Source organism: Pristis pectinata, chromosome 9 (assembly GCF_009764475.1).
Source record: "Pristis pectinata isolate sPriPec2 chromosome 9, sPriPec2.1.pri, whole genome shotgun sequence".
Taxonomy (NCBI): Eukaryota; Metazoa; Chordata; class Chondrichthyes; order Rhinopristiformes; family Pristidae; genus Pristis; species Pristis pectinata.
Window position 1 is genome coordinate 5,494,879 of NC_067413.1, and position 23,003 is coordinate 5,517,881.

Genomic DNA, 23,003 nt, shown 5'->3' on the forward strand with positions numbered 1-23,003 from the left:
TGGAGGATGAGGGGGGACCTGATAGAGGTATATAAGATGATGAGAGGCATTGATCGGGTAGATAGTCAGAGGCTTTTCCCCAGGGCTGAAACGGTTGCCACAAGAGGACATAGGTTTAAGGTGCTGGGGCGTAGGTATAGGGGAGATGTCGGGGTAATTTTTTTTTTACTCAGAGTGGTGAGTGTGTGGAATGGGCTACCGGCAACAGTGGTGGAGGCTGATACAATAGGGTCTTTTAAGAGACTTCTGGATAGCTACATAGAGCTGAGAAAAATAGAGAGCTATGGGTCTCTAAGGTAGGGACATGTTCAGCACAGCTTTGTGGGCTGAAGGGTCTGAATTGCGCTGTAGGTTTTCAATGTTCTAATGTCTGGGGTGGGAGGGGTCCTTGATTACGTTGGCTGCTTTACCAACATAAGGCAGGTGTAGATGTGTAGACGGAGAACTGTAGTTGGAATCTATGGAGGGCAGGCTGGTTTGTGTGATGGACTAGTACTCTCTAGAGTTTAGAAGAGTGAGAGATGATCTAATTGAAACACAAAATTCTTGAAATGGTTGGCATTGTAGGTACTGCCCTGACTGGGGTTTCTAGAGCCAGGGTTCACGGTGTCAAAATAGGGGGGTGAGACATTCGGGACTGAGGTGAGAAGAAACTCCTTCACCCAGAGTTGGTTGATCTTTGTATTTCTCTACCCAAGAGGGCGATGGAGGCTTGGTTTCTAGGTATGTTCAAGATGAAAATTGATTGCTTTTGAATATTAAGGGAATCAAGGGAGATGGGGTCAATGCAGGAAGGTAGCACTGAGGTAGATGATCACCCGTGATCTTACTGAACGAGACAGCAGGAACAAGGGGGCCAAATGGCCTATTCCCTACATTCTTGAGCTCCCTTGATGCTACAATGCACATTGGCAGATCATCACTCAAGGCTTTATTGGGCTACAAGTCTAGTTGCATGAGAACACAAGAGGAACTGCAGATGCTGGAAATTTGGAGCAACACACACAAAACACTGGAGGAACTCAGCGGTCAGGCAGCATCTGTGGAGGGAAATGAACAGTTGACATTTCAGGCTGAGACCATTCATCAGGACTGGAAAAATAGAGAGTGAGGGGAGGGGGAGGAGCACAAGCTGGTGGGTGATGGGTGAATCCAGATGAGGGGGTAAAATAGGAAGGGAGCTTCCCACAATCATTCCCACTTCCCCCCTTCCCCCACCTAGCTACCCTCCCCCCTCAGCTGGACTCACCTATCACCCACCAGCTCCTGCTCCTCCCCTTCCCCCCACCCTTTTATTCCGGCTTCTGCCCTTTTTCTTTCCAGTCCTGACGAAGGGTCTCGGCTGGAAACGTTGACTGTTCATTTCCCTCCATAGATGCTGCCTGACCTGCTGAGTTCCTCCAGCGATTTGTGTGCATTAAACCTAGTTACATAACCACCATGCTACATTGGCCCTTTGACTAATAGTCCGATTGAATGAGAAAGTCTTCCTGACCAACTGTAATAACAAACAGTCAACAGCTTATGGGAGGTAACCCAAGTTACTCTTTTCCAGGGCACTTAGCCTGCTATTTTTACACTGTTTTTTTTGAGATCCCAGATTACACGGTGGGATGAGAGAAAACTTACCTCTCGATTTAGCTTATTGCTGTTGGTTTTGATTTCGCCTGTCTTTTCATTGACGGAGAACAGCACCCCAAATTTGGAGGAAGGTACCTGGGTCACAATCCGATACCTCAGCATTGTATTTAGGGTTCTGGGTTCATCTCGGTCTGTGGCAGTGAGGTTCAGCACTGATGTACCTATAATTGCAAGTACATGGCTATCACAGTCATATAGCACACTATCATGACCAAGTCAGTACTGGCCACCAGGCACCTATTGACAGCAATCCCATTTTATTCCCCCACACTCATACAGCACAGAAACAGGCCCTTCGGCCCAACAGTTCCATGCTGACCAAGGTATCCATCCAAGCTAGTCCCATTTGCCAGCATTTGGCCTATAACCTTCTAAACCTTTCCTATCCATGTACCTGCCCAACTGCCTTTTAAATGTTGTTATTGTGCCTGCCTCAACCACTTCCTCTGGAAGCTCATTCCACATACATACCACCATTTGTGTAAAAAAATTGCCCCTTAAACTCCTATTAAATCTTTCCCCTCTCACCTTGAACCTACGCCCTCTAGTTCTTGATTCCCCAACCATTTTTGAACAGTCCATGAACCCATGAATTGCTTTGTTACTCCTTATTTTGTAATTTATTGTAATTTTATGTCTTTGCTGCCACAAAACAAATTTCACATCATCCAAGTCAGTGACAATAAATCTGATTCCTACCCTACAAGGAATAGAGTCTTAACCTGTCCAACCTCTCCCTATAACTCAGTCCCTCAAAGTCTTGGTACCATCCTTGTAAATCTTTACTGTACTCTTTCCAGCTTAAAAACATCTTTCTTACAGCAGGGTGACCAAAACAAAACACAATACTCCAAGTGTGGCTTCGCCAGCGTCTTGTACAACCTCACTGTGACTTCCCAACTTTTACACTCAATGCTCTGACTGCTCCGAATCCCAGCGACTTCTCCCAGATAAGATATCTTTATTAATTACATGTACATCAAAACACACAGTGAAATACATCTTTTGCGTAGAGTGTTCTGGGGGCAGCCCGCAAGTGTTGCCACGCTTCTAGCGCCAACAGAGCATGCCCGCAACTTCCTAACCCGTACGTCTTTGGAATGTGGGAGGAAACCGGAGCACCCAGAGGAAACCCACGCAGACACGGGGAGAATGTACAAACTCCTTACAGACAGCTGCGGGAATTGAACCTGGGTCGCTGGCGCTGTAATAGCGTTACGCTAACCGCTACACTACTATGCCTGCCCACACTTTCACATGTCACTCACCTTCACATTTAGGGTAATTAACCTACCGAGCCGCACATCTTTGGGAAACCGGAGCACCTGGAGGGGAGCACAATCTCGACTACAGGGAGAATGTGCAAGTTCACATCAGCAGCTCCGGAAGTCGGGACTGAACCTGGGGTCATTGGAACTTTGTGCTACTGCCGGTGATATTGAATAGGTGGGATGACTTACGAGGGAAGTTGGACAGGGTGGGCTTGTCTCTTGCTGGAGTTTAGAAGAGCAGGAGGACTGACTGAAACACAGATCCTGGGGTCTTGACAGGAGGACATGACGAGGATATGGGAGAATCTAAAGCTAGGGATATAGAAGGCCTGATCATTTCAGACAGAGGCATGGTGTTTTTTTTATTTCTCTCAGAGAGTTCTACGCCTTTGGAACTCTTGACACCAAACAACAGTAAAATGTCAAAACATTATTCAGTTCTAACACTGATACATCTTCAAGGAATAACAGGATGGAGTGGAAAAGTAGACAAGGCGCAGGATTAACGAGGATCTTATTGCACAGTAGAACAAGCAGCTGAAGGCCCTGCGCTCTCCCATTTCACACGTACTCCCTCACACCGCTAGCTTCCATTTGGTTTCTGATGAAATCACAAAACACTGCGTCATGTGGTAATTACAATATCGGTTTTTGCAATAAATTATAGAAGCTTTAAGTCAATGCATCCTTACCAATTGCTGAACACTCAGGCACTTGCGCTATGAACACCCTCTCATTAAATTCAGGGACATTATCATTCACATCAAGGATTTTAATAGTCAGATCGAGAGGTTGCTCAGGGGAAAACCTTGCAAATCCAGTCAGCTGAGGAATTGAAAAGAGAAGCATTTAAATTTAACATTGGTTCGCAAACTAATCGGGTAGATGGTGCTGCCTTCTGGCTGGTAGACAACAACTGGTCATTTGTAGCACGTTCTGAACTTCCACATCTACGCACCACTGAATGTAACAACATTCTATAAGCGCTGAACCAAATGACTGGACGCCCTTTGTATACAGATCCACACTATTTGGATGAAGATGTAGCTGCCCTGATTAGTGAGTTTGCAGATGACATGAAAAATCGGTAGAGTGATGCATAGTGAGGAAGGTTGTCAAAGGACACAGAGAGCTAGATCAGTTAGAGATCTGGGCAGAGAAATGGCAGATGCAGTTTAATCCAGAAGTGTTGCATTTTGGTATTTGTATTGGTTTATTATTGTCACTTGTACTGAGGTACAATGAAAAACTTGTCTTGCATACCGTACGTACAGATCAGTTCATTACACGGTGCATTGAGGTAGTACAGGGTAAAGACAATAACAGAATGCAGAGTAAAGTGTCACAGCTACAGGGAAGTGCAGTGCAGGCAGAAAATAAGGTGCAGGTCATAACAAGGTAGATTGTGAGGTCAAAAGTCCATCTCATTGTATAAGGGAACCGTTCAATAGTCTTATCACAGTGGGATAGAAGTTGTCCTTGAGCCTGGTGGTACATGACCTCAGACTCCTGTATCTTCTGCCTGATGGGAGGGGGGAGAAGAGAGAATGACCCAGGTGGGTAGGGTTTTTGATTATGCTGGCTGCTTCACCAAGGCAGTGAGAGGTATAGACAGTTCCATGGAGGCTGGTTTCTGTGATGTGCTGGGCTGTGTACACAGCTCTCTGCAGTTTCTTGTGATCCCGGGCAGAGCAGATGCCATACCAAGCCGTGATGCATCCAGATAGATGTTTTCTATGATGCATCTGTAAAAGTTGGTGAGGACAAAAGGGGACATGCCAAAGGTCTTTAGCCTCCTGAGGAAGTAGAGGCACTGGTGAGCTTTCTTAATGCAAGGTGAAAGTATACCGTAAATGGCAGAACCCTTAGGAGCATTGATGTACAGAGAGATCTTGGGGTGCAAGTCCACAGCTCACTGAAACTGGCAACATAAACCGATAGAGTGGTAAAGAAGGCGTACGGCATACTGCATTGGTCAGGGTGCTGAGTATAAAAGTTGGTAAGTCATGTTGCAGTTATGCAAGACTTCGGTTAGGTCACATTTGGAGTATAGTATGCAGGTTGCCACATTACAGGAAATATATGGAGGCTTTGGGGAGGGTGCAGAAGAGTTTCACCAGGATGTTGCCTGGATTAGAGAGTATTAGCTATACAGGGAGGTTGGACAAACTTGCATTGTTTTCTCTGAGCATTGGAAGCTGTGAAGCAACAGTACAGAAGTATATAAAATTACGAGGGGCATAGATAGTGGAGACAGTCAGGAGTCTTTGTCCCAAAGTGGAAATACTAGAGGGCATAGCTTTAAGGTGAGGTGGGAAAGTTCACAGGAGATTTGAGAGTCAAGTATTTCCAACCCCCCCCTACCCCCCCAAACACAGAGTGGTGGGTGCCTGGAATGTGCTGCCAGGGGTGGTGGTGGAGGCAGATACGATAGAGGCGTTTAAGAGGCTCATGAATGTGCAGGGAATGGAGTGATATGGACCTTGTGCAGGCAGAAGGGATTCCGTTTAATCTGGTGTCATTAGTTTAATTAGTTCCGAACAACAGTGTGGAAGGAGATAAAATAGCAACACTTGAGTCATAGACAGGCACATGAACAGGCAGGAAATAAGGGGATGCAGACAAGTGGGATTAGTTTAGTCTGGCATTATAGTCAGCACAGACATGATGGGCTGAAGGGCCTGTTACTGTACTATAGTGTTTTGTGGCAAACTGGAGCCTCTGACAAACAGAGACAGAAGAATTTACAATGGGAAACAAGGAAGTGGCAGGGGAATTAAACATTACTTTGTATTTTCTTCACAGAAAATCTGCTGGAGGAACAACAGTGAAACGCCAGTTAGCCTATTTCCATTTTTATTTCATATGTTCTTACGTTAAGTCAGTTAACACAACCTCTAGCAGCAGCAAACTCATGTACTTCAGGATGGACTCTTTCAGAATGCAGTGCAGCTCCCTGGCTAACCAATTCCTTACCAGAACAAAATAAAAAGGCCTCTATCTGATACTTACTTTTAATACTGGATATTCCTCTCGATCCACAGACCTCATCGCCTGAATTTCACCAGTTTCGGGATTTATAGTTAACAGGCCAACTGGAGAAAGTTCAACCCCTTGACCCGATATTTCGTATCTTATTTTGTAATCCTTCTCAAATTCCGACTTTATCTGTAAAAATATAAAGAGCTTTGTGAATTTTTTTTTGAAGAAGTTCTTCACAGCGAACTACTATAGATGCTGCGAATCGGAAAGAAGAGAGAATGTTGGAAATGCTCAGAAGGTCAGGCAGCGACTGTGGGGGAAAGAATGGTTAACATTTCTATTTTATGTTGCGGAGAGAAGTGCGCATGGGGCAGTGGGTGTTGCAGGCTAGGATAGTGGAAAGGAATGTCTCCGATAGAGGGGAGAACAGGAGGAAACTGGATGATACAAGTGACAGTGGTGCTGGTTGAGGGATGATGGTGAAGACTGAGGAATGACGCAAGGCATGTCTGAGGGACGTGTGACTAAGGAAGCAATGAATGAGATCAGAAGTCACCGGAGGAGAGAAACTGAACGTTGGAAATTTAAGATACATGACTGGAATTACTGCTTGTCCGAAGTTAATAAATTCGAAGCTAAGGTTTGAGGCACATAATATGCCCAGTCAAAGATGAGGTGCTGGTTCCTTGAACCGATGGAGGGCTATGTTGAAATAGCGTAAGAGATCAAAAAGAAGTCAGAGTGGGACTGGGATAGAGATTTAAACTGAGGGGCTACCCTCAGGGCCACCCTTGTGGACCTCTCTGCAAAGTGGCCACCTAATTGCCTTTCTAATGCAGAGGAGACCACATTGTTCACAAACACTGCAGTATACAAGAACAAAAAGAGCATGCAGCAGTAGAATTAGGAAGATTCAGCACAGAACACCTCCATCAGGTTTGCAAGGGTATTGGTTTATTATTGTGACATAGTTTGTGTGCCATCCAGACATATTGTTCCATACGTAATTACATTAAGGTAGTACAAAGAAAACAGAATGCAGGATAGAGTGTTACAGTTACAGAGAAAGTGCAGTGCAGGCAGACAAATAAAATGCAAAGGCCACAATGAGGTAAACTGAGAGATCAAGAGTTCATCTTAGGCATGTGAGAGGTCCGTTCGAGAGTCTTCTAACAGTGGGATAGAAGCTGTCCTTGAGCCTGGTGGTAAATCTTTTCAAGCTTTTGTATCTTCAAGGCCAATTTTCTCTCACTTATATATAGATTTATTCAAACTAAAATAAATATTGCAACTTACAAGTTGAACACGCTTGGGGAAAGGACCAATGTCATTCTCAGTGATGGTGAAGGGACGAGGTCTCCAACGTCTTTTCTGACGGCGCAGTAGGACAGCTCGCCGCTTCCGAACCTGCCTCTGCAAAACAGACTGAAACACAGAGAACGCGTTACTGGTAAATTTCCGGAGACACAAGAGACGATCGATGCTGGAACCTGAAGCAAAAAACAAGAGATGCTGGAGGAATTCAGCGGGTCAGGCAGCATCTGTGGAGGGAAATGGACAGTCAACATTTCGGGTCGAGACCCTTCATCTGGGTTGGAAGATAGAGGGGAAATAGCCAGTATAAAGAGGTGAGGGGTGAGGCAAGAGCTGGCAGGTGATAGGTGGATCCAGGTGAGGGGGGTGATAGACAATTGGAGGAAGGGAGAGTGGAGATAACAACAGAGGCTCGGAGGTGACAGAGGGCTGCAGATGGTGGGATCTGATGGGAGAGGAAGGTGGAGCATGGAACCAGATAAGGGAGGTGGGGAGGGCAGGTGGGATTGGTGGGTGGAGGGAGGGGTAGAAAACATTACCTTAGCCACACTCGGAGTATTGCCTGCAGTTCTGCTCACCCCATTGAAGCAAGGATGTGGAGGCCTTGGAGGGGGTGCAGAAGAGGTTCACCACACTGTTGCCTGGATTGGAGTGTATTAGCTACAAGGAGAGTTTGGACTAACTTGGACTGTTTTTTTCTGGAATGTCAGAGGCTAAGGAGTGACCTAATAGAAGTATATAAAATTATGAGAGGCATCGATAAAGGTAGACAGTAAGAATCTTTATCCCAGGGTTGAAATGTCAAATACTAGAAGCCACAGCTTTAAGGTGAGGGGGAAATTTTTTAAAGGGGATGTGCTTTCTTTTTAAAACAGAGATTGGTAGCCTGGAATAGGCTGGTAGGGTTGATAGTCGAGGTAGATATGATGTTGTTCAAGAGGCTTTTAGATGGTCAAGTGAATATGCAAGGAATGAAGTGATATAGGTCATGTGCAGACAGAAGATATTTAATTTAATTTGGCATCATGTTCAGCACAAATACCATGGGCCAACATATCTGTTCCCGTGCTGCACTGTTCTATGTACCTCGATGACCCTGCTAATGTGCAGCCATCAAATTACTGGCCCCTTCACATGCAGAGGAAGGTCTACTAGAGAACAGACCACTGGAGGCTAAAGCAGTGCAAGAAGTCTTTCCACCAGGGAGAAAAGATAGCAACATTTAAGAGGCATTTAGACAGACACAGGAAGAGGCAGGGAATAGAGGGATATGGATCATGATGGATATAGATATGCAGTTGATATTGGTATCATGGTCAACACAGACATAATGGGCTGAAGGGCCTGTTCCTGTGCTGTACTGTTCTATGTTGTAAGTTCACCATTGAAACACTACCTACAGTATTGTTGAAGCAGGCAGCTGTAAATTACACTATATATTGAAATTATCTGAGAGTAAACATACCAGGCAGTAATGTCATAGAGTCAACTGGTCCATGCCGACCAAGATGCCCATCTGAGCTAGTCCCATTTGCCTGCATTTGGCCCACATCCCTCTAAACCTTTCCTATCCATGCAACTGCACAAATGGCTGTTAAATATTGTTGTTGTACCTGTCTCAACCACTTCTTCTGGCAGTCCGTTCCATATCCGCACTGTGTGTGGAAGAAATTGCCCCTCAGGTCCGTTTTAAGTCTCTCCCCTCTGACCTTAAAGCTATGCCCTCTAGATCTTGATTCTCCAACCCTGGGAAAAAGACTGAGCACATTCACCCTATCTGTGCCCCTCATGATTTTATACACCTCTATAAAATCACCTGTCAGTCTCCTACGCTCCAAGGAATAAAGTCCTAGCCTGCCCAACCTCTCCATATAACCCAGTCCCTTAAATCCTGGCAACATCCTCAAATCTCCTCTGCACTCTTTCCAACTTAATGGCATCTTTACTATAGCAGGGTGACCCAAACTGAACACAGTACTCCAAGTGTGGCCTCACCACCATCTTGTCTAACTGTACTTCTGTACTCAGTGTCCTGACTGATGAAGGCCAATGTGCCAAGTGCCTTCTTCACCACCCTGTCTACCTGTGATGCCAACCTTGGAGCAAGATTAAGGGGAGTTGGTTACCCACCTGTAACTGCTGAAACTGCAGCTGGACTTGGATAATCCATGTCTTCAGTGTCACCGAATCTTGGAGCTGGACATTGAAGGTCATTGGATCAGAAGTAACATGGAGGTCACGAGCTGCGTACAATGAGCCATCAAGCTCCACATTGATAGCAGGATCATTGGTGCTGATCAGCAAAGTCTCATGTTGGCAGTTATCCAAATCCACTAGATACATAGATAAAGGAGCTAGTCAATAAAAGTGAACACTTACAAAAACAGCAACACTATGCCAAATTGTTCTATAAAGGAGAGTTTGGACAAACTTGGGTTGTTTTCCTCTGGAGCAGCGGAGGCTGAGGGGAGACCTGATAGGAGTGTAAAAGATTATAAAAAGCATAGAGTAGACAGTTGGTATCTTTTTCCTAGGGTCAAATGTCTAACACTAGAGAGCATGTATTTAAGGTGAGGGGGGAAAGTCCAAAGGAGATGTGTACGGCAAGTTTTTGTTTTAAGTCTGTGGTGGGTGCCTGGAATGCACTGCCAGGGGTGGGGGTGGAGGCAGATGGGATAGAGGCATTTAAGAGGCTGTTAGGCTCATGAATATGCAGAGAATGGAGGGATATGGACGTTGTGTAGCCAGAAAGGATTTGTTTAGTTAGGTGTTTAATTAGTAAACCTACCATGAGAAAGGATCCCTGTCGCACTATTTATTACCAACACCGCATTTTTCTCAATGAGTTCAGTACAAGAAGGACGGCGATGGTGCTAAAGGAAACATTTCAATTGCCTTAGCACTTTTCACATCCCTGTCATGACACCACGAAGAGCTTTACAAATCAACAAAGTATTTTGGGAATAGAAAACACGATAAATAATTTACACACAGCAAGTTCCCACAAAGAGCAAAGTGATAATGATCGGATAACCTGCTTTTGTGATGTCAATTAGTGGATAACTATTGACCTTAGTGAATAAAAAGAGTGTCCAGGGATCTTTCATGTTCACCTGAGAGCCTTGGTTTAGAATCACAGAGTCACACAGGCCCTTCTGCCCACTGAGTCCGTGCTGAACAACAACCACCCATGTACACCAATCCTAAACTAATCCCATTTCATTTCTCCCCACATTCCCATCAACTTCCCCCAGATCCTACCACCCAGGAGAAAAGTGGACACATCTCCAGCACCCATATCCAGGTGCCTTTCCTATTTGCAGCCACTGCTAAATCCCACACTCATACAAGTAATCAGAACTCTCTTTAATGATCAGCAGTTTCAGAAGGACAGGGTAATGATTAACATAACAAAAATAATTCTAGGTGCTCTCCAATATACTTTCTGATTTGAAAAGTTGACACTACAGCAAAAGAACGAGCAGGGAACCCATGGTTCATCTGGAGGGATGAGCTAAGATAGCCTTGCTCATCCCAAATACTTCTTACTGCCTTTGAGATCACCTCATACCAGTGTTTCATTATTAATTGAAACAGACATATCCAGTCTTCCTTACAATGTGCCCAGAGGGCTGAATTAAACCAAAATTATTTTTTTTGCTCAGGTTTACTTTCAAAAATACTCACCAAGTAAAATTCCAACCCAACCCACTCTCCTATCCCATTATCAGAACTTGATATGTGCAAACTTGCAGAAAATTGGAAAATACGGTAACAACATTCCATTTGAGATGATGTGAGCCACAATACCTTTTGCAATCCAGACTCTAGTTAGTTTTCCAGAGTTTAGGATTCAGCAGTCAATAATGAAGCAATTCCAGGACATAACTAACCAACCTACTGTCGGATGCAGGCATAAATTACCTTTTGAAATTAGATCTCCTGCTTTAATTGTACGACGGTGTATGACCACAACCATGGAATCGCTGACGCACGCTTCGTCAAGTTGAGCAAGCCCCTAAAATTGTAGCATATAATTTTAGTTCAGCAAATAAACTAATTTATGGTACAGAGTGAATTTTGAAACAATGTAGAAATTTGACATACTATTTTGCAGTAAGCATTTGAACTCATATTTTCAGAAGTTTATTTAACTAATTTAATATTTCTTAAATTAAATGGTAGAAATAGCAGGTCGAAAGGAGAGGCTAGATAGAGTCAGAGTCATATAGCACAGGAACAGGCCCTTCGGCCTGCTGAGTCCCTACTGACCATCAACCACACATTTACACTAATCCTACATTACTCTCAATTTTATTCTGCCCATATTCTCATAACTTCAACCACCCCCCCCCCCCCGAATTGTACCCCTCAGCTACACACTAGGGACAATTTAGTGGCCAATTATCCCACCAAACCACATATCTGTGATGTGGAAGGAAACCGGAGCACCCAGAGGCAACCCACGTGGTCACAGGCAGAGCGTGCAAACTCCACACAGGCAGCACCCGAGGTCAGGATCGAACCTGGGTCTCTGGCATGCTGTGAGGGAGCGGCTCTACCAACTTTAGCACTGCGCCTTCCCTTTCTGAAATAGATCACATGGCCATGATCAGGCACTGTTTATGGGAGCTTGCTGTGCACCCACTGGGTGCCACACTCCCTAAATTATGGCAGGTCGAATGTACACCGACTGCAAAGGGCATTGTGAAAGATGCAATGAAAATTTACGTCACCTTAATCCAACTGAAAGATGTAAACGTTTTGAGTAAAGATAACAAAAGTCAGTTGCACCGTGGCAGCTTCAAGACAGAATACAAGAACATAAAAACATAAGATCGAGAGTAGACAACTCAGACCCTCAAGCCCACCCCACCTTAACGCATGGGAGGAAGCTGGGGCACCCGAATGTGCGCATGAACATAGAACACTACAGCACAGTACAGGCCCTTCGGCCCACAATGTTGTGCCGACATTTTATCCTGCTCTGAGATCTATCTAACCCTTCCCTTCCACATAGCCCCCAGTTTTTCTATCATTCATGTGGCTATCTTAGAGTCTCTTAAGTGTCCCTAATGTATCTGCCCCCACAACCTCTGCCGGCAGTGCGTTCCACGCACCCACCACTCTCCGTGTAAAAAAACTTACCCCTGACATCCCCCTTATACCTTCCTCCAATCACCTTAAAATTATGTCCCCTCGTGTTAGCCATTGTCGCCCTGGGAGAAAGTCTGACTGTCCACTCGATCTATGCCTCTTATCATCTTGTGCACCTCTATCAAGTCACCTCTCATCCTCCTTCTCTCCAAAGAATAAAGCCCCAGCTCACTCAACCTATCCTCATAAGGCATGCTCTCCAATCCTGGCAACATCCTGGTAAATCTCCTCTGATCCCTCCCTAAAGCTTCCACATCCTTTCTATAATGAGGCGACCAGAACTGAACACGGAACAAGTGTGGTCTGACCAGAGTTCTTTCGAGCTGCGACATCACCTCGCGGCTCTTGAACTCAGTACCCCGACTAATGAAGGCCAACACACCATACGCCTTCTTTAACAACCCTATCGACCTGCGTGGCAACCTTGAGGGATCTATGGACGTGGACCTCAAGATCCCTCTGTTCCTCCACACTGCTAAGAGTCCTGCCATTAAGCTTGTATCCTGCCTTCGAATTTGATCTCCTGAAGTGTATCACTTCACACTTATGGTTCTTTGATTCTATCTTGACAAGCACTTGAATTGTCAAGGCACAGAAGATTATGGACCAAGTATTGGTAAATGCGATTAGTATAGATGGGGACGATGGATAGTATAGATGTTGTGGACTGAAGAGCCTATCTTCTGAGCAAATGAACAGTCTCAATATGAAATCTTCATTGAAAACAGTCACCCAGCTACCTCTGTCAAGTTCCTTTCTGTCCCCAGCCCTAATAAAAAGTTTGCTTGCTGGTATCTGCACTGAGTTCAGCCCCAATCTTAAATTTTATATGCAAAAAAAAGAAAATGCTGGATACTCTCAGGTGAGGCAGCATCTGCAGAAAGAAACAGAGTGAAGGCTTCAGGTTGAAGACCCTTTGTCAGAACTGGGGAAAGAGAGAAAACAAATGAAGTTTAAGTTATAGAGGGGGTGGGAGAGCGGTGAACAGGACAACAGGAATCTCTCGAAGGGGTGCGGCGTAAGTTGTTGATGGAAGCCATTAGCTGATTGTTCATTGGGAGAACTTAGAGAGAGCAGACACAAGCAAAGGAATAAGATAAAGCTGTGAAATACATCTTGTTGTTCGCGGGTATGGTTACAGCAGTTAAAATCCTGCTGGTCAACTATCCAGAGGCTTAGAAAATTAATCCAGGGACATCAGTTCATTGAGATGGAGGAGCAAACAAAATGCTGGAGGAACTCAGTGGGTCAGGCAGCATCTGTGGAGGGAAGTGGACTGTCGATGTTTCAGGTCGAGACCCTTCATCTGAAAGCTAGAGGGGAGGTAGCCAGTATAAAGAGGTGTGGGGAAGGGGTGGAGCAAGATCTGGCAGGTGATGGGTGGATCCAGGTGAGGAGGGGTGACGGGCAGATGGAGGAGGGGGGAGTGGGAGCAGCGACAGAGCCTGGGAGGTGAGAGGTGGGGGTGACAGGGGGCTGCAGATGGTGGGATCTGATAGGAGAGGAAGGTGGAGCATGGAGGTGGGGAGGGCAGGTGGGAACAGTGGGGGAGAGAATTGTAGAAAACTTTAGTTAGGCCACACTTGGAGTATCTGGTTGCCCCATTACAGGAAGGATGTGGAGGCTTTGGAGGGGATACAGAAGAGAATGCTGCCTGGATTAGAGGGTGACAGATAATAAGGAAATGTTGGACAAACTTGGGTTGTTTTCTCTGGAACATTGGAGACTGAGGGGAGACCTGATAGAAGTTTATAGGAAAGGTGAAGCAGGGAATTAAGAGAGGGAGATGGGAACAGTGGGGGGGGGGGGGGGGGGGGGCGGGGACCCAGTGGGAGGGGTGTGTGGGCGGTGGACAGATGGAGTGGGTGGGGGGAGGGGAAACAGGGCGATGGGGGTGGGGGGAGGGTGTAGGAGGAACTGGGGAGATCAGGAGGAGAGAGAAAAGGGACAGAGGGGGAGCAGGTTGCCTGAAATTGAAGAATTCAGTGTTTATGCCCTGGTGTTGTTGACTGCCCTGGCAGAATACAAGGTCAGGAATATTGCAATGAGGGATTTATTTAGAGTAATGGATTGTTTCAAAAGTCTGCCAAGTTTACCAAAGCTCATTAGCAAAGGAAATCTGCCATCCTTCCCCTGGTCTGTCTCTACGTAGCTCCAGTGAACAATGTGGTATCTGATGGGGCAGTGAGACAGGTTCAACAGCAGTCTTCAAAAGGGAGTTTGACAGACACAAGCAAGGGGGAAAATGTAGGAATACTGGAAGGACAGGATTGCTCTTGGAAAAAGCTGAGCGAGATGGCCTCCTCCCCTGCTGCACTACTTTGAGAGACAATAAATGTGGATGGTATACTTAAGTACAGATAATCCCACTCAAATTGTGTGTCACTGGAGTCTGCCATTTAAACATAAACCTCAAATGTTTCCCCTGAAGGTGGAATGGGGGATAGGGTGTGGAGAAAAAACGCGAGAAGGGGGACAAAGCTTGCAATGTTAGACATGGTGGTGTAGCGGTTAGCATAACGCTATTACAGCGCCAGCGACCGGGGTTCAATTCCCACTGCTGTCTGTAAGGAGTTTGTACGTTCTCCCCGTGTCTGCATGGGTTTCCTCCGGGTTCTCCGGTTTCCTCCCACATTCCAAAGACGTACGGGTTAGGAAGTTGTGGGCACGCTATGTTGGCGCCGGAAGCGTGGCGACGCTTGCGGGCTGCCCCCAGAACATTCTATGCAATGGTGCCCTTCGATGTACACGTACATCGATAAAGATATCTTATTTCCAGTCTTTGCATCGGTATGTATTGAGCTGCAAAAATACAGGTTATTAAATCCTTTGCACACGTACAAAAGGGAATCAAGGTCAATTACATGTTTTTTCCCCCTCTCTAATCTCGTGAGGTGGGAAAAACATAAATGGTACATTAAGTCATTCAAATCAGACCCCACTGATATAACCCTGGGCACTGAGACTTGGATGAGGAAAGTGCAGATTGAACATAAATTGAAGGGTTAAATTAAGAAGCATATTGCACAAGGTTTGTTTGTACTTCCTTGTGTATAGAAGATGGGCAGCACAGTGGCACAGCTCGTAGAGCCCCTGCCTCACAGCGCCGGAGACCCGGGTTCAAACCTGACCTCGGGTGCTGTCTGTGTGGAGTTTGTACATTCTCCGTTTCCTCCGGGAGCTCCGGTTTCCTTCTATGGCTCAAAGACATGCGGATTGGTAGGGTAATTGGTCGCTGTAAATTGCCACCCCCCCCCCCCCCCCCCGCCAGTGTGTAGGTGAGTGGTAGAATTTGGTGGAAAATGATGGGGAGAATAAAAAAAAAGTGGGATAAAGCCAAGTTTAACGTAAATGGACGATTGATGGTCCCCACAGACTCAGTGGACTGAATGGCCTGTTTCCATTCTGTCTCTCTCCATGACTCTATTGATTGTGTTTAAGACAAAAGTTTACAGCAGAATAAATATAAAAAAAAGTAATTTCCTTTAACGTGTAAACTGGACAATCTAGGACATTCAGAATTGAAAGCAAAAAGCACTTTTTTTTCTTGACAATAGCAATAACATTCTGGAAAATTAATCTTTGCAAAACTTCCTGTACAAGATCAGCTGAAATTTTCAAGACGGACAGTTCAATAATTTCATTTTCTAGTCAAGACGAGTTCCAAACAACCAGACAATGTAAATTCAAAACATAATTTGAGAGTTTATATTAAGATGAAAATTTCAAAACAAGTGTATTATTCCCAGGAAGCAAAATTCATTGCGGCAAAAACCCATAAAGATTAGAATCAGAGAGCAATACAGCACAGAAACCGGCCCTTCAGCCCATTGAGTCTGTTCCGACCATCAATTACCCATTTACACCGATCCCATTTTATTCTCCCCATATTCCCATCAACTGCCCCCAGATTCTACCCCTCACCTTCACACTAGGGGCAAGTTACAGCGGCCAATTAACTTACCCAACCCGCACTTCTTTGGGATGTGGGAGGAAACCGGAGCACCCGAAGGAAACACACACAGTCACAAGGAGAACGTGCAAACTCCATACAGACAGTGTCTGGTCAAGATTGAACCTGGGTCTCTCTGAGGCAGTTATTTTTAGCTGTTTCTGTACTTCTGTAAATTAAACCTTCATACACATCTATCCCCATCCTCCTTTCCCCATCTAAATGTTGACTCCTGGGAGAAATGTACACATTCTTGACCTCACTCCAAAAAAAAATAAAACTATATTTGTTTTTTTAAAAGATTGTGCATAGAGAGATTCCACCACCCCCCACAGGAATCATGATCAAGATTAATTTTACGGATAATCCAATGCTTCAGAAGTATAGTGACTTGTAACACTGGAGCTAAGCAGTGGAACTATAGAGTCATCGAGTATGGAAACAGGCCTTTGGCCCAACTCGTCCATGCTGCCCTTGGTGCCTACTGAAGCTGGTCCCATTTACCTACGTTTGGCCCATATCCCTCTAAACCTTTCCTTTCCATGTACCTGTCGTTAAATGTCATTATTGTACCTGCCTCAACCATTTCCTCTGGCAGCTCGTTCCATATACCCACCAGGCTCTTGTGTGAAGAAGTTGCCCCTCGACTCCCTTTTAAATCTTTCCCCTCTCACTTTAAGCCTATGCCCTCTCATTTTTGGTTCCCTTTCCCTGGGGAAAAAAACTAAGTGCATTCACTCCATCTATGCCCCTCATGGTTTTCTACACCTCTATAAAATCACCTCTCAGTCTTCTACATTCCAAGGAATAAAGACCTAGCCAAGCCAACCTCTCCCTATAACTCAGGCCCTCCAGTCCTGGCAACATTCTAGTAAATGTTCTTTGCACTCTTTCCAAGCCTTTCCTATAACATTGTAACATTTCTGAAATCCACAAAAAGTTAAATTTTGAAAATGTTTGATTGTTATCTCCTTTCCAGCTCCAACTCAAAGCACGCAACAAAAAGTCTGGGCATTTTTTGGGGCGGAGAGTAATAACCAAGTTCTGTACTGTAAATAGTTTTGTAGACTCCCAGTACCAAGTTAATATCTCTATATTATTAACCAAATAATTGTTTTGTCCATTAAAAAGATTAACAGCTTTTAAGCAAAGAAAAACTTACAATTAAAAACTATAATTAAATATTAATAGCAAAAGACAAACGAATTAAACTGGGGCATGGATTACGAAATATCAAACGGAGCAGTCAGAATTATTCAACTGTGTAATATCCTAATTCCACAATGCGCAATGAAAAAAAACTTCTCCAATCTACATCCAATGTTCCTTCAATTTTCCTGAAAATTTCCGTAGAGGCAACAGACCAACAATATTGAAATTTCAGGAGTATTGGGAGCTAGAAGCATTTTACATCCTTGATCAGGTCACAGTTGAAATGTCGAGTAAGTTGAAGAGCAAAAGCCAAGATACTGAATTACAAAACCAGACAAAAAAAAGCGGTTTATAAATTTTGACAGTTGTTTGATGAACCATTTTACACCCTGGGTATAAATCAATTTTCCACAGGAAAAAACTGTTGCTATATCAAGCTAAACACAATTAGTGTAGACACAATTAAATAATAAAACCCCCTGAGTGTGAGAATTGAAGCCTAAATGATTAAGAAACAAAATTAAAGTTCTCAAGCTAGCAAAATGTTGGTGTGTTTCAGGGACTTTCCAGGACAAACTATACTAAACTCAGACACAAAAGCAAGGTCTTAAACTATGTAAACATTAAGTGCAAATCTATTTAATGAGTAACTTTTTTTAAAAACAAGTGTATTGACCGTGGAATGAACGTTGGAACAGGTCTGGTGAAACTGTTTTTTTTATTTAAAAGGACAGGTTTAACAAGACAATAATAATTGCACGATCTATAAGGGGAGCTCTCTAATGAAACAGCAGAAGATAATCGCTTTAAAGAAAACAGTTTGGGGTTTAACACAAATATTAAGTGTCCAAACAGTGTTGAGTGTAAGAAGCTCCGGTTAGGCACGGCTGCTTACAACTTGCTCCCGGTCGCCTCGGGAGAGGGGCGACCTCTCCCACCAATTCCCAACACGCTACCAGATTCTAACAGGGGGTGTCCCCCTCTTACCAGAAGCAGCGAGGCGAGAAGAGCGGCCGTCCTGCAGTCGCGGCCACACATGTTTCCCCCTGTCCCGCTGATCGACGAGCGGCGTCGGGTCTTCCTCCGGGAACAGCCCGCTGGAGAATAACCTGTTAAAACGTGTTGGTGCGGTGGAGGGGGGGGAAGTTGGGTTTGAAAAGTCTCTGCGGGTGGGGAACAAAGCTTGCAGGTGTAGAAGTGAGTTGTTGTCTGTAAGTGTGCCGGAGTTCTGCGTGGAAATGTTGAGAGGAGTTGGTGGCTGTGTGGTGTGTCAGAGAGCGTTCAGCCTGCCAGTGAAACGATGCCCCGCTCCCAATGTTACAGCCGCTCTACAGGAGCCCGGCTTCGCGATGCTGCGGCACTTATCGATCCCGGCTGATGTCTTTGAGTTTCAGCTGCTCCACCCAGCCCAGCCCAGCCCAACCCAACCCAGATCTCGACGCACTTACCTGGCCCAAACACCACACCCCTGCACTCTCTCTAACCCTGGACGCTCACCTGGCGCAGACTCCGCCCCACCGTCACTCACCTGGCGCAGACTCCGCCCCCCGTCACTCACCTGGCGCAGACTCCGCCCCCCCCGTCACTCACCTGGCCCAGACTCCACCCCCTGACACTTACCGGGCCCAGACTTCCCCCCTCCCCACGATTCACCTGGCCCAGACCCCCCCCCCACGATTCACCTGGCCCAGACTCCGCCCCCGTCACTCACCTGGAGCAGACTCCCACTTCCCCGACACTCACCTGGCCCAGACTCCGCCCCCGTCACTCACCTGGCCCAGACTCCGCCCCCGTCACTCACCTGGAGCAGACTCCCACTTCCCCGTCACTCACCTGGCCCAGACTCCGCCCCCGTCACTCACCTGGCCCAGACTCTTTCCCCCCCCCCCCCCCGCCATTCACCTGGCCCACACTCCGCCCCCGTCACTCACCTGGCCCAGACTCTTTCCCCCCCCCCCCCCCGCCATTCACCTGGCCCAGACTCCGCCCCCGTCACTCACCTGGCCCAGACTCCCACTCCCCCATCACTCACCTAGCTCAGATCCCCCCCCCCAACATTCACCTGGCCCAGACTCCGCCACCTGACACAACCCAGCACAGATTCCGCCCCACCCCCATCATATACATGGCACAGACTCCACCCATGTCCAACCCTGGGGCCTCCTGAGCTTGTATCAGCTGCTAGGTGGAGTCCTGCAGAGTGGTTACAGAAATAACTGTCTCCATGGTATCAGTGTGGGAGCCCAGGTCAGTGCAACAAACTGCCTTGGTAACTAGCCAGCTTTGCACGGATAGTTTCAGTATGTTTCTGAATGAAACCAAGGGGGGAGATACAATGAGATCTGAGCCAAACTTATCTGTTTACAACAGAAACAGAAAATGCTGGAAATACACAGCAGGTCAGGTCACATCTGTAGGAAGAGAAACAGAGTCAATATTTCAGGTCAGAGACCCTTAGAATTTTGAAGGAATCAGATTCAGAATCAGATTTATTATCATTGACTTAAATGACATGAAATCTACTGTTTTGTGCAGAAGTGCAGTGCAAAGACATAAAATTACTATAAATTACAAAATAAATAAATAGTGCAAAAGAAAGGAATAACAAGGTAGTGTTCATGGGTTCATGGACCATTCAGAAATCTGATGGCGGAGGGGAAGAAACTGGTCCTAAACCTCCCCAATGGTAGTAATGAGAAGAGGGCATGTCCCGGATGGTGAGGGTCCTTAGTGATGGATGCCGCCTTCCTGAGGCACCGCCTTGAAGATGTCCTCAATGGCAGGGAGGGTTGTGCCCGTGATGGAGCTGGCTGAGTCTACAACCCTCTGCAGTCTCTTGCGATCCTGTGCATTGGCCTCCATATGAAGCAACCTGTCAGAATGCTCTCCATCTTATAAGAGAAGCTCGTTAAGCTGCAGGGGGAGGAGGGAATATCTCTGATAGGGTAAAACTAGACCATCAATGGGTGAATGGGAGCAGTTGGAGAGTGAGAATATGGACAACAGAATGTAGGAGTTGTGAAATGTAGAGCAGGAAGATGTGCCCGGCAGGTCAGACTGGCTACATCCTCCAAGATAAGATAAGGTATCTTTATTAGTCACATGTACATCAAAACACACACCAGTCATTGGTTTCAATAGCCTGAAAGTATCAGTTGAAATTGTGAACAGGTTTTACTTCCTGAAGACTGGTTCTCATTTTAATGAATGTGTGTAGCGACTCACCGTCCAGGTAAGCAAACCGGCTCGGCAGTCGGGTCGCACGGCGTCGGAGCGGCGAGGCCCAAGATGGCGGCGGGCCTTCGTCTTCCCCGAGCAACGGGGAGAACCCGTGCGCAGGAAAGACTTGATGACATAGCATATATGTCATTGCCGGTTGCATTGGGTGGAACATTCTCCCTTAAAAGGCCCGCACAAGGCAGGAAAATAAACCAGTTCTGTTCTGAAACTCTACGACTCGCGTCTTGTGTTCATTCCACGGTAGCAACCACTACATTGGTGACCCCGACGGTCCAAACGGATTTTGGACCTGCACAATGGACGGCAATGCAGCATCCAATGCAGTGGCACTCAAGCTGCCCACCTTTTGGACGCTTCGTCCCAGCATCTGGTTTCACCAGGCCGAAGCGCAATTCCACCTTCGGCGGATCACCTCCGACTCCACAAAGTACTACCATGTGGTCATCTCTCTGGACCAGGAGACAGCCACCCAGGTCAGTGATTTCATCCAGTCCCCTCCGGTGGAACATAAGTACCCGGCTTTCAAAGACCTTCCGATTCGGACCTTCGGCTTCTCCCGTCGTGAGCGCGCCACCCGCCTGCTTCATCTCGATGGTGTAGTATGAAAGGCCGGGGGTCAGATGACAGTAACAACACTACTGACCCCCATGTTCGGATGATAGCATTGCCTATTAGGTCGGAAGCTATACCACTGTCAATCAGGGGTCCGGCTCCTCCCCATTAGGTAAACACCTTTGTCTTGCTGGACCACTTGGATTGGCCTGTTTAAAACACCTTTATCCTTGCTGGGCTACCCAGCCCCCCAGCAGCATAAAAGTGCTGCATGTTTGATTTCTCTTTCTCTTTTTCTGTCTCCGAGGATGTTGAGGTGAGCTGTGCACTACTTCAGTGCAGTTAGTTAAGGACTCCCGAGACCAAAGAGCCAATGTTTGTCCAGGATCAGGGTGTCCAAACATTGTATAGTTTATTCCTTGATCATTTGTACCCAGTTATTGTGTGTGTGTGTGTGTGTGTGTGTGTGTGTGGGGGGGGGGTGGGTGTGGGGGTGTGGGGGTGTGTGGGTGTGTGTGTGTGAACCTCACCCTCTGTCGCGATTTCCCTCACATTCATGATCTCATGCTTGAGAGTGTGTGAGTGTGCATCTGTTCCTATTCATTCTGTCCCACGTTTGTCTTTGTTAATAAATCATTTTTAAATTACAAAGACTGTGTGTCCAGACCTTTATCTTTAAGATACCAAAAGAACCTTTCTCACAACAGATGGCCTGGGGGACAGATCCCCATCCGCACTAATGAATGAGTTGCTGGCATTGGCCGAGGGGCACAAGTCCTGCCTAATGTTCGAACAGGCCTTCCTCGAACGACTACCCGATGACATTCACCTGCTGTTGGCCGACGCTGATTTCAGCAACCCGCGTGAGGTGGCTGCCTGGGCAGATGTCCTGTGGAAGGTCAAACACGAGAGCGGTTCGTCCATCGGCCAAATCGCCAGGCCACGAGCCCAACGTCCGCCTGAACCAGTCCCAGCAACCGGGCGACCACACCCCAGAAACACAGACGACGACACTGCCAACCAACTGTGTTTCTACCATCAGCGGTGGGGCGCAGAGGCCCGTCGATGCCGCCCACCCTGCAAGTCAGGGAGACGCCAGCACCAGCCACCGCTAACAGCTATGGCGGCTGGCCACCAACAAAGCCTCCTATTCGTTCAGGACAAGCAGTCCGGGCGGCATTTCCTCATTGATACTGGAGCAGAGGTCAGTATTTTGCCTCCAACCGGCCGCGACACTCGTAACAGGCAACAAGGTCCGGTACTCAATGCTGCAAATGGCACAACATACAGACTTTCAGTACCCGTACGCTTCAGTTACAACTCGGCGGCAGCCATTTCACCTGGACCTTCACCCTTGCCACCATCGCCCGACTACTCCTAGGAGCCGATTTCCTTCAGGCGCACAACCTGTTAGTTGACCTGCGAGGGAAACGGCTAGTCCACTCCACAACATTCCAGACCTACCCCCTGGGAGAAACCAGCCTACCAGCCCCGCGCTTGGACTCCATTTTCCTGTCCGGTAACGAGTTCACCAAGCTCCTAGCTGAATTCCCATCAGTATTGGCACCTCAGTTTACGAATTCTATGCCCAAACACGGGGTCCAACACCACATCATTAACACAGGGCCACCACTTCATGCCCGAGCTCGACGCCTACCTCCAGACAAGCTCTGCCTGGCAAAGGAAGAGTTCCGTCGCATGGAGGAGCTGGGGATTGTTCGCAAGTCAGACAGCCCCTGGGC

At 46.6% G+C, this 23,003-nt stretch overlaps 1 protein-coding gene across 1 annotated transcript in view; it reads right to left on the reverse strand.

Moving 5' to 3' along the window:
- dsc2l (desmocollin 2 like) overlaps window positions 1–18,886 on the reverse strand; it is a 48,971-nt gene extending 30,085 nt beyond the window's left edge. The window contains exons 1-7 of the mRNA XM_052023568.1: window positions 18,457–18,886; window positions 11,133–11,226; window positions 9,339–9,541; window positions 7,191–7,319; window positions 5,925–6,080; window positions 3,605–3,737; window positions 1,630–1,802 (exon numbers count right to left, since the gene is read on the reverse strand). Of these exons, the coding sequence (XP_051879528.1) occupies window positions 1,630–1,802; window positions 3,605–3,737; window positions 5,925–6,080; window positions 7,191–7,319; window positions 9,339–9,541; window positions 11,133–11,226; window positions 18,457–18,507 (939 nt within the window). The 5' untranslated portion in view covers window positions 18,508–18,886. The remainder of the gene's footprint in view (window positions 1–1,629; window positions 1,803–3,604; window positions 3,738–5,924; window positions 6,081–7,190; window positions 7,320–9,338; window positions 9,542–11,132; window positions 11,227–18,456) is intronic.
- Window positions 18,887–23,003: the final 4,117 nt, after the last annotated feature.